This window comes from Formica exsecta, unplaced genomic scaffold, assembly GCF_003651465.1.
Source record: "Formica exsecta isolate Colony F162 unplaced genomic scaffold, ASM365146v1 scaffold125, whole genome shotgun sequence".
Taxonomy (NCBI): Eukaryota; Metazoa; Arthropoda; class Insecta; order Hymenoptera; family Formicidae; genus Formica; species Formica exsecta.
In genome coordinates, this window is record NW_021848584.1 from 492,284 (window position 1) to 505,032 (window position 12,749).

The window sequence follows — 12,749 nt, forward strand, 5'->3', positions numbered from 1 at the left end:
TGTATTTATATATAATTCATGTTAAATTTTTTTTTAATTAATTAGAAATTTAAACTATCTTAATTGAAACTTAAATTAAAATTTTTGCTTTTTGCAGGTATGCTGAAGAAACTCAGCATCAATATGGAAAGGAACCTACAACGTTGAAGACTGGTCACTTCACTCAAGTGATTTGGAGAGACAGTACTGAATTAGGTGTGGGAATGGCTAGGAATCGAAACGGTGAAGTTTACGTTGTGTGTAACTACAATCCCGCTGGGAATTTCCTAGGCAGTTTCACGGAAAATGTTCTTCCACCTGTGGAGACTAGTCCTGCAAAACGAATTAATTTTACCGACTTTAAGCAACAGTATACGATAGATGAGCAGGCATGGCAGCAGGAAGCATTGCTAGTTCACAATGAGTACAGAAGGAAACATCGAGTAACGGACTTAAGATTGAGTCCAGAATTAACAGCTGCTGCCAAGGTAATTTTTTGGGGGGAGGGGGCATAACTGTAATTATAATTTATTGAAATATATATTATTATATAATTTTAATTTTAATTTTTTTCATATTTATTTTAGACTAGGTTGTGACTAATTGAGAGACAGATCGTAAAACATTGCATAAAAACCAAATGCGTTATTTATGTTTATTTATCCGTAGGCCTGGGCGAACACATTGCTAAACACAAATAAATTGATACCTCAATCTTCGTCTCCGTACGGCGAAAATATATATTCGATGCAGTGTTCCGATCCCAAACTGATCGTCTCTGCGCGTGAAGTCATTTCAAAGTGGTATTCCGAGAAAAAAGAGCACAAATTTGGCGTCGAGCCGAAAGTTCTCAATACATGTATGTATAAATTAATATTTCTATATAATTTGATATTATAATTATGATCTCCAAGGAAAATTAATGGAGAATGTATATAATATATACACATAGAAATAGAGCAAATAAAATGTAAAAAAAAATTAAATCGAATTAAAAAAACAAACTTGCTCTTGAGATCGATTCGATTCTATTTATGTCTATTTATTATATTTATCATTTTGCCTAATTATATTCAATATATCTAACATTTTTTTTGACATTATAAAAATTAGAATATATTAAGATTTAGTTTATGACAAAATTATAAGTAAAATGTGTATGTGAATATTTGCAACATTTTTTTCTATTTTTTGTTTATAGGCCACTTTACACAAATTGTTTGGAAAAACACGACTGAAATGGGTATTGCTATGGCTAAGCGAGACGGTACGTGCGTCATAGTGGCATGTTATCATCCAAGAGGTAATATAGTAGGGCAGTTCACCGAAAATGTACTGAAACCTGTAAAGAACGTTTGTTAGCTGGTTAACCAGATCCACTTTTGTCGATAATAAAGTTCTGTATTTATGTATCGTGCAGATGTCGTTACGCGTAATATATGTAATGTATATATAACACTTTGTGCATACACGTAGAATAAACATTCCACGTACAAGTATTTATAACTTTCTGGCTCTATTTTTCTTTGTACATTCCAACTTTATTAAGTGATAAAATATCAGGTAGTTATATTTTTTTATAATAAAATATTTAATAATCTCTCTTCTATTATATCAAAAAACGAAATGACTCTCTTGAGTCTTTGATATAAAGATTTTTATTCAATGTTGTGCGCATTTTTTTTATGTTGTGATAAAATTCTGTATAAAATTATTAATTTTTGCTACATATTTAGTCATAAAAGAATTAAAACATCATTTTATTGTTCTAATTTCTTGTGAAAACTGTAACTTGGAATGAGCGCATGAAATAAGTTCCTGCAATACTTACATATTAGTCTTTCCCTCTCTCTCTCTCGAGATGATATACTATAAAATGTGATTATATTAATACACACTTAATATAATAATGAAATAAATTTTTTAAATAATAATACAACTAATTAAGCAGTTTTCCGATTTTGGAGATTTATAATAATTTATTTATAATAAATTTACATGCACACATCGCACGCATTGCGTTACAACGTCGCATATATATATATATATATATATATTTTTTTTTTTTTTTTATATATATAATTGCCTAAATTTCTTTGAAAACACGAGTTACCTCGTTACAAGCATGCCCTTAAAGCCTGAAAAAAAGGAAGTTACTTTGCACCATCAAGGTGGCACGTTCGCGTCGATCGAACTTTATTCTGATTGGAGAACGTCTAAATGGTTTCCAATCTCGTTCGTCATTTCTCGGGGAAAAAGTAGCGTGAACGAAGATTTCCGCATCCCCCTCATTCGTGTTCCATGCCACATTCATTGGCCGACATTTTCAACTCTTGAGAGCATCGTAGACGCGCAATCTATTTTCGAACGTACGTCCCAGTTGAAAGACGTTCGATAAACTCTCTCGCGTACGATCGACAAACATATATCCGCAGCACTTAAAATGTGATATAATTATTGCGATTTGTTGGATTGCCAGAGATTGCAAGCAGAGAGGCAATCCTGCTGAACGTTTCTATAAGATTCACGCCATTCGAAGAAAACTCATTCAAGGTGCGTCAAGCTCTTGCTTAAACTTTCGAAGGAACTTGTATGATATTCTGTGCATTCACGAGAAGACACGTGCATTTTTCTTCGAAATGGAAAACAAATTCGGGCTTTCAAATATGGTTACTTCTAATCGATTAATCACAATGTGATCATCACAAAATGATTGTAAATAGAATAGTGTGTGTGTGTATTATTAAAAAAGTACATAATTTGATCACTTCTCCAAAACAAAACACCTTTTATTCCTTTGATTTTGCAAGTAATACTATTAAATTAAAATATGTCTTTGAAGACAAAAGAGAACCCGTTGCATAAAATATTTTGTACAGATATCGATAGAAAAATTTTTATTAAAATTTTTGTCACGTTGATATTAATCTTAATATTAAACAAAACTCAAATTCAGAATTAGATAACCGATTCAAATGCAACATTAAGTATAGGAGAAAATATGAACTAATATTTTACATTATGTAAAATAGCTGTAAGGAATATCATATTTCTAAATTAACAAAAAAAAAAGAATTGCTTTAAGATAAATGGCATTTTATGAAAAATTAGTTGCACACTCTTTAAAAACCTTCAGAAAACTTATAAACGCTTGATAGCGTATATGTATTTTTGCGCTCTAAAAGCACGAGAACTTTAACGAATGATTTTATAAACGTTAAAAAAAAAACTCTTCGAGTTTTCACGAATGTGGTAAATAATTTTTGCATTATTATGACGGTATTAATTAAATTCCTTAATTTAAATTTCTTAAACATGAATAAAATCGTCATAAAATGTTGGATGTCAATAAAGGGAAAAAGAATTTGATTATTAGTCGTCTGTGTGTTTTAACCTGATTACTATTTGAATTAAGCTAGAAAAATTACAAATATTAATAATAATATATTTTATCGACACATGATAGTTTTCGCGAAATTTTGCGGAATGGAAAAAAAGAATGGACAAATTTCTCCATAAAAAATTTTTTGAATTGTACCAAATCTTTTAATCGATCAATTAGATAAGAACAATAAGAGAGAACTATGTGAATCACATTTTTATTTCTACTCTCGCAAATTTTACATTTTTTAATATAAATTTAAGTGAATGTAATAGGTATGTATGTATGGTATTTCTTTCAAAGAATAAAATTAAATTAAATTTTCTGCTTTTTTTGAAGAATCAAACACGCATTGCATGCGATAAATCATTGTACTCATTTTATATTATGCAAAAATTGCATATACCTCTCTCTTTCTCTCTCTCTCTTTCTCTCTCTTTCTTCTCTTTCTTTCTCTCTCTCTCATTCGACATGTAATTCGAACGATTTTCCTCAAAAGCAGCAAGCTTTTCATGAAAGATTTCCGCATTAATAACGTAATACTTTATAGATTATTGATCTGAGTTCAGCTATGAAGAGTCAGGTCACATTATACTGGGTTAATTCTATACATAATTAATTGTAAGTATATACATTCTCCGCAAATAATGATTTTCTTCGCTCTGGTAACGTGCGAGGACACGCGGACGCCCTCAATGCATCTATAGCGTTAAATTATTCTCTGCAATTTCACAATGTAATTTCCTCATTAATACTTTCTCCAACTGAAAAAAGCAAATTTAGCGTCTATTATACATTGTGTCATTTTAAAATCAAGAAGTATTTTTAAATTCAACGCGACTCTTTCTTAAATAATTAAATTGAAAACGGATTTAGAAGAATATATGACAAATTTGTAAGCAATACATTTCTAATCGAAAATTGAAGACTCCTCTTTGCAATGTGACAAAATCATTATGAATAATCTTCTTCACACTCATTTTCCAATCATATTATCATAGATGAAAGCATATCGCAATGATAGTCACTGCATTAGGCGGCGGTCCTGTCTCACAAATTTTTTCGATAAAATTATATAAAACTACCGAGTTTCTCTCTAAGGCGATTACTGTGTATTTGAAACGAACTCGTATTAGCTCATTGTTTACAAGATGCAGAAACCTGTTCTATATGTTGACAACATAGAAAATCTTTCATCATTCTCCTCCGAAAGGTAATTCAATCGCATGCTATTTACATATAAAAGTCTATAGGTCATCGTCGTCAGCAAAGGTAACACACTCTCCTCTACGATAATCGAAGAGAGAAGGATAGAGAGCTAACGAAGGGTAAAGAGTAATACAGAGTGAGAGAGAACGAAATGATTAGAAATTCAAAGTTTAAATTTTAAACGCGTGAGCGATTAAATACTGAAAATAATATATTTTGCTTCGATATTGGAATAAAATATGATAACTCGACACGTACGAGATACGATAATTCTGATAATCTCAATCGAACGCGTAGCGAGTCGCAAGCCAAAGAGATGGTGCGCTGATCTTACATTTGATTTTGATTTTATGCAAAGCATTTATAAGACCGGCCTCACGCCTTACCTTAGCAAAGATAAATTAACGTAATTATTTTGGCGTTGAAATCTGGAAATCTTTAGTTTTTGTGTTGAGCATTTTATATTTGCTCTTGAAAAAATATGACTTTTACTTTAATCTTTAATTATTATAGTTGAATTAAATCTAAATTAGGTCAACTTATAAATCAGTTATTTTATAAAATATTAAATGATAAAAATGCATAAAAGGTTACAGCTCACCGATTTTATCACCACCTAAGGAAAAGCATTAAAATTGTTAAACTTTAATTTGTTATATCTTCTAAATCTAAACCAATGTCGTCCCCCACTTGAGTTTTGCGGGGAATTATTTAGAACAACTTTACCTATAACACACCTAAGTGGCGATAAAATCGGTGAGAGGTGACCTTTTATGCATTTTCACCTATTAAATTTTTATGCAAACATAGTAACAGCTTGTTTTATAATCTAGTTATGGAAAGCATTTTTATTACATTTTATATAAAGTTAAATAATCAGAAATAATGTTTTATTTCATAATCAATGTCATAGATTGGATTTTCCAAATTAGACAATAATTAAAAAATTAATATAGAGTATTTATAAGAATTTTTATATATCCAAACTTGCTCTCTTTATCATCATCAATATACTATTATTCGCGTTGCAACTGTTAGTATTTTATTAGAACGTAAAGATGTTCTCTTACTTATCAAACGTTGATAAAATAATAAAAACTAATTTTAAAACTTGCAAGCTGTTTCGTGGAATATACTTCTGGTCGCACATAATAAGGCCGATCTAGCTAGATTTAATGAAAGTAATATCGAAGCAGGTACTCGATAATATACGACTCATTTGGTCGAAGAAATGTGTAAATTGGTCAACAAACGATTGCATTTGGCTGCGAACGCCACGATTGCGGCGCTACGTTAAAACTTTAATTGTATTGTAACCGGTTGCATCGACCTTGTTATTACTAACCATAATGCAGCCATATCTTGTATAGACAATATTTCTATCTCTCTCTCTCTCTCATTGCTAATCTTTCAAATATTCTTTAAAAATTGTTCGAAGATTTTTTTCAACTTCTATAATTGTCTGTGTATTCTATTTTGTTTATATTATATTTTAACAATCTAGAAAGATACAAGAAATCGCTATTCACAGCTAGATAAATAACCATAATTCAGACGATGCAACTGGTCCTGAATGACGATCCTCGTATTCGACTAACTAATTGAACGGATTATTCAAACGAGAATAATCGCGAATATACTCACTCGCTAAGAACAACTGATTTTTTTCTGATACGTTTTGTGCTCTGAATAGAGACTGAAACTAATATAAAATTATTATTAAGAAGAAGAAGAAGATAGTAATAGCTTTCGTGCGATTCATTTGCGATCAATTCTCATTCATCATCTCGCCATTTTTGTCTTTAAATTGGTTTGAAACATCGGCCGTAAATCTCGTCGTCGTCACGGAGGATCGCGCATAGTCGACAATCGTCCTGCGACTCGACGTTATATCCACCGTGAACGATATATCAATTACGCTAAAAGTCACGATAATACGCACGTGTTTCTAAGCACTTAAATCTTGCCTAAAATACTCTTTCTCCTCTATTTACGTAGAATATAACGGTGATTACCGCGCGAGCGGCACTCTCGCGTGATATGATTAAAATGGTCATACATCGTATCTTTAATATTATGTATAATAGACTCTTTCTCGCGTCCCGTAAGTTCCTCTAATATAAAATTATTCGCGCTCGATCGCTGAGCACGACGATAAATAGGAATCGAGAAGTGCGTTGTAGAATATTCCTATCATGTTCTCGTTTCATATCCTGAAAATGTATGAAATGAACGATGGGCGAACGGCTTCTATGAATCAATTGCGATTTTAATTTAGAAGTTAATAATTAACAGTGTGAGTGTTTTATTTTTGTATATATTATAAAGAGGAAAGAATCCATTCTTAAAATTAAATAAGAAAATAATTTACAGATAAATTATCTTTTAGAAAAGAAATAATTTCTCTTCTCAGAAATGACAACAGTTTTATATAATTTTGTAATGTAATTTAAAAAATATCTAATACATATTTTATATTTTTCCATTGCATTATGTTATTTTAACATGTATTATATTAAACATATATGTGTATATTAAATATATACTATACTTTTTATATATTGATCAAAACACTTTTATGTATAAATAAAATTTGTAATTCTATAATAATTTAATTGTTCGATTATAAAAAAATGTACAAAATTCACAGCGATTACTGTCAAATTAAACCAAATATAAACTTAACAAAAATATGGCATATTTTGAAAACGGATTCCAGATATAGAAAGTAATATTAATTTATGATAATTTGTATTGATCGCAAGTGGTTCGGAATATGTGTTCAGCTATCATATAATGCACTTTTTTTTAATGCCTTTCGCACTATAACGTTAACTCGAGCGATCTACATTCAGATGAATGAAGTCGCATACATGGACGTCAGGACGCTAGAGGCGACCTAGAGAGCAAAACGTTTTAAGAACGCAGCCTGCTACAGGTACAAGTTACAAAAGTAAGGTACACCGAAATGAAGCTCTCATAATGTAGCGTTACATCGCTCTTTAACTAACAACGAATCACCGCGTGTTAGTTTCCGTCTGATACTCGACGCGACTCTTCATCCACGATTGCGACAGCATCAAGACCTTTCAAGCAGAAGACTATAGTTCCGTGGGGAATCAGAGTCTGACATATCACAGTTACGATTCGATATACCAGCGCTTAGGTCCACGAATTAATAATGAATCGCGCCGCCTCAAAACGAAAAAGACAATACTACTGTAAATTAAGGCGAGAATATTTCAGCAATTATTAACTTGTCGCCAAAAAACCGAGATAGAAAAAGTAAGCATCCAAATTTCTATCAGCATTTTTTTTATCGATTTATCGATTATTTTTGTAAATACCAGCAATAATTTTTTTATATATATCTATTGTATTTTACATATTTCACTACATAAGAACTGTAATGTGTAGAAAGATATGGAAAATTAAACAAAGTTGGAATATTGTCGACGAAATCAGTTCTAAACTAAAACCAAATCCTTGCCGATGTAATCTCACCCCAATTTACTCTACTCGACGTTGCGAAACATCCTTCGACATTTAGAACTGTCACCAGCCCAATGTGATTTGTTTCATCGAAACACCTTGCTCTCCGGCCGTCTCATTTATCCGGCTTAATCAAGTCAGAAAAATGTTGCTTTACCGATTCGCTACGATTGCCGTAGAGACGCCGTTCTCGACGTCCAGCTTTGAACGCCGAATGTGGGAACGCTACAGCCATTTGTTTCGCGTCACGCCGGAGAGCCTGCGTCCCCACATAAGGTTATATCATACTATTGTTCCCTGTATATGCTGCGGATCCTGCGTGGCACCTTGCATCTGGGGGGATTGACAGGGCGAACCTATCGGGCATTGAAGCGAGGGTGGATCGTAGAGGCCACCCAGGGAGCCACCAAGGCCCGCGCCGAGACTGGGCCCCAAAGCCGCGTTAAGCTCGGGCATGGAGGGCAGGCCCACGTCGAGGATGCCGGTGTTGCTGGCGCCGCCGCCCTGCGAGCCTTCTTCCGGCGGTGTCACCTCCAGGCCGATCGAGCCGTTCAAGGCGATCTTGATCGGGTTATGATTGGAATGATGCGAGAGCGCTCCCAGACCGATATCCTCCAGACTGCTCTTCCGCCTGGCCGTCGTCGTCAGGCTCTGTCTCAGAGAATTACTTCGTCGCAACAGAATATCGTCGACCACTCTCAACGAGTTTGAGCGACCGCGCAGAGTTCCGGCCACGGTGGGACTATCGGGTAGAGACAACGAGTTTGATTTTGTCGTGCTGAGGGGTGGCGCCCTGGCCAGACCTATGCTGGATCCACGACGGCTTCCCGGACCACCTGTCTGCAGACCCGCAGCCGCGACCGCGGCGCTCATCTGTGACACTAGCTGCGCCGAGCAGAAGCTGATGTTGCTTTTGCGCCGAGAGTTGTGTCGCTCGAACGTCTTCTGTGCGGAGAACGGGCTCGGTCGCACCAGGTAGACGATATCGCCCTCCTCAAGTTTCAGGTCGCAGCTCGGGTTGATGATCACGTAGGAGAGGCTGCTGCGCTTCTCCGATACATCGTCGTAATCGGCGACTGGTAGATTCAGCGATTCCATCCGCGAGCGCACCAGGTTTGCAATCTCCGCCCGTTCGATCTGCTGCGCGTGGTTGTCGCGCGCCTCGTCGCCGAGGCTCACCGAATACTAGCAATATATGAGAGAGATGAAGTATTAGTATACATGCACTCGCTGAGACACACAGGCAGTCTGCTGTGACGATCGGTAATATCAACGAGGTAGCATTAATAGTGCCATTGTTACCATTCTTTTCTATTTATACGTAATTTTACATAAACATTGTGCATCCAACATTACTAATTAAATTATTATATTTATAAAATGCAGTATAAAGTATTGCGTCTCTGTAGAACGTGTTAGAAGCTTGTTTTTAATTTTAATATTATCTGATTTGGCAAAGTGTCGTATAAATGTAGAAATATAAGTTTTTCGAAAGAGAAACGATAAGTTAATATATTCACGTATGAGTTATCTAATGCCATAAAATTAATTTAATAAAAATGTATATTTATGTATCATTATATTATGCGCCAGATGCAACAAGTGGCTTGCAAGATATTATTACAATAATGTTATGATTAAAGTGATATCATTAAAATAATCACACCTCTTCGATAGAAGCCGAACGTCACAATCGATTGACCTTAAATCTAAGCAATAAATAAGAACGTCTTCGACTTGTGAAGACGAAGAATTCCTGACACGAGTATAATCAATCGGGGATGCAACGACGTTTTACATGCGCTGCTGTGCTGCGGCAGACGAGTCTGGATGTCCATCAGACATATATGTGAGCGTGATAAAGAAAGAAAAAAGGAGATGTAGGTATAGAGCGATAGATTGAGAGAGGCGGGAAGGGGAGGGGGAGTATACGTGATGAAAATATATGTACAAAACAGTCGGAAGAAAGAAAGAAAGAAAGAGAGAGAGAGAGAGAGAGAAAGAGAGAGAGAAAAAGAGAGGAGAACAGCCACCACGTCGACGTTTTACTCACAGCAGATGCACCCTTGTCGCGGGTGGCGCAATTCGCAAGGCACGATGCTGCCGCCGAATGACGCATCTTGTACGTCACACCGACGCCGGCGTCGCTTTCCGCGTCTGAATCGCCCTGCTAAAACGACAAGCAATTCTACCCTTACTAATGATAGCGCATCGCCGCGATGCCGTGCCGTATTTCGCGTCCGAGCGCAGCGCGTTGCTGTCACTCGATGTAAACGATTCGAGATCTTCCTTCCATCCAGAGAAGTAAGTGTTTCTCACTAAGGATGCTCAATACGTAGCACAAACGAGCTCTTGTATTTTTATCGAAACGCTTTCTATATCATTTTGCACTATAATATCAATAAATCATTTTTGCTTTCCCGTGGAAAAAAGGATTTGATATATTAAAATTAAAGCTACGTAGCTCTAAACATTTTTGAAAATCTATCAATTTGCCAATTCTTCAGTACTTTATCACATATCGGAGATTATCAAGGAAAGCAACTTTGTAAGAGCATACTAAATCTAGCACAATGCAAATTTAAGAACGCAGAGATCAATGAACTGGAAAGATAACGTGCTATGAGAGTCAGTTCGTCAAGATGCAACGGTCCCGCGGCTCGTTAGTTACACGCGGCAGGATTAGGCCGAGAAATGCCACGAGAAGAGAGATGGGGCAGGAAACAAAACCAAAAAAAAAAGAGCGAGAGCACAAGCATGCGCTACTCACAGCCGCCATTCAAAGATTCTTTTCCTATCCTTATAAAAAGTACAAGTAACAAACTATTTCGGTTAGACTTCTCTCTAGATGAGAAATGTGATATTACTTACGTGAGACGAATCGGATACGGTAGTGTCCTGCGTCCTGTATATTCCAATTGGTATCTCGCAAGTGGTCGAGCAGAGTTTCTGATACAACCTGCCGTACGTCCTTATCCACATGTCTTCCTTTGTTATACGCATCTGCAATTATCATTATCGTGATTGATGACAATCAATAACAAATATAAAGCTAAATAGATTCTTTTTTATAACAACTTCTATATAAAAATTGTCTGAATAAATTATTTTTCTATTGACAGGTTGCTGTTGCAATTGCATCCTTCTTATACTTATATTATATTTCACATATTAATAAAATATATATTTTAAACAATTATTCACCGACGTCAGAAACCCAGATCCTGGCGCTTGGTCCACTCCTAATAATAATCTCACGAATGTTATCACGTAATCCTTGACGAATGCTTGATAAAGCAAAGTGTCTAACATCGAGGCGCTGAAGACACTGCCAGCGGCGAACGGCAGTCGAAACATGTACGATATGTGAGATCCTCTCTCTTTTTCTCTCTACAAACATACATAGTGTTAATTGTTAATTTTATTTATTTATAAATACCGCCAATTGTTGTGTGCAATTGTTCCTAAAATCTGTCACAAACTCTCATACATCTTCCGCTAACGTGCACGAGCATTTCTTGTCATTTACATATGTCCGAAATATGTCAATATTTTAAATGTGAAAGAGCAGTATCAAGTTTTTCAAGTGTTTCAATAAATATATCTAACCAATACACGCAAGCATTTTTGCATAATTTTATTATATTGGTCATACCAATCGTTAAACACATAAATTATTATTTAAAAAATAAGCAATTTTAAAATATTTTTTAATATATATATATATATTGATCTTTCTAATAATCTACGATGTAATAATGTCAAAGTTAATTAAACCAAAAATTTATCTGATAATGCATGATACATTACAGTTACATAAAATATGTTTTTAATTTACACACACATGATAAAAAAATCAGCTTTTTTATTTCCTTCTCTAATCATTTCAACTAATACTGATTAAAAAATTAAAATTTTTGAAATGTAATCTATTTGGATAGATCTATTTTAATAGATATTTATGTTAGCAATATTGAATCCATTCTCAATATCGAATATATCAAATATGCAAATCTTCGGACATCTATCCATGTCGCAACGCGTCGTGCAATGTAGCGTGAAATATACGTGAAAGAGATACGAAGATGTTATCGCGATGATAAGTAATGACGTGGCATAACAAGACGAAGACGAAAAGGACTTCCAATTTTGATGTGGAAATTTCAGCTCGCAAATTTAAAGAATAATAAGATTTATATTAATATTTCTGTAACTTGCAGCTAAAATATCTAACGGCATTCCGTAACACGGAGTTGAAATATACATTGTTGCATATAATTATATTAAGTGTTTTAATTTCAAATCATCGCCATTAGTCTTCTTCTAAATCACTATGTAATTCTAAATTATAAGTATTATGTATATACTATACATAATCTACATTTCATCCATCTATTCAGTTGTGTCACGTAATAAGAAGCAAATTCATCGTAACTCAATATAATCGTCATTTAAAATTTTTGAATGAGCATATTGTCATACTGAGTATGAAACAATACTTAAAGATTATGTAAGAATTATATTTGCTGAATATATGCAGCGGTTGACAAAATAAATCATGCTTAATAATGTATAATAGAAAAATAAAATAATATTATACGCTTGCAGAAACACAAAGAAAGTGCCTATGGCACTTTGAAAGATCTAATCTATTAAGCAGCATCAATTTTTCGTGTATAATATATAT

At 34.3% G+C, this 12,749-nt stretch overlaps 2 protein-coding genes across 6 annotated transcripts in view; one reads left to right on the forward strand and one right to left on the reverse strand.

The window, feature by feature from the left end:
- The window catches only part of LOC115245669 (protein PRY1-like), a 53,775-nt gene extending 52,290 nt beyond the window's left edge, over nt 1–1,485 (forward strand). For all 5 annotated transcript variants that reach the window (XM_029824083.1, XM_029824085.1, XM_029824086.1 and 2 more), the window contains 3 exons: nt 98–467; nt 649–838; nt 1,181–1,485. In XM_029824083.1, coding sequence (XP_029679943.1) covers nt 98–467; nt 649–838; nt 1,181–1,341 — 721 coding nt within the window. In that variant the 3' untranslated portion in view covers nt 1,342–1,485. The remainder of the gene's footprint in view (nt 1–97; nt 468–648; nt 839–1,180) is intronic.
- Nucleotides 1,486–7,095: 5,610 nt separating this feature from the next.
- The window catches only part of LOC115245682, a 145,125-nt gene continuing 139,471 nt past the window's right edge, over nt 7,096–12,749 (reverse strand). The window contains exons 30-34 of the mRNA XM_029824106.1: nt 11,267–11,452; nt 10,934–11,065; nt 10,116–10,232; nt 9,826–9,888; nt 7,096–9,247 (exon numbers count right to left, since the gene is read on the reverse strand). Coding sequence (XP_029679966.1) covers nt 8,345–9,247; nt 9,826–9,888; nt 10,116–10,232; nt 10,934–11,065; nt 11,267–11,452 — 1,401 coding nt within the window. The 3' untranslated portion in view covers nt 7,096–8,344. The remainder of the gene's footprint in view (nt 9,248–9,825; nt 9,889–10,115; nt 10,233–10,933; nt 11,066–11,266; nt 11,453–12,749) is intronic.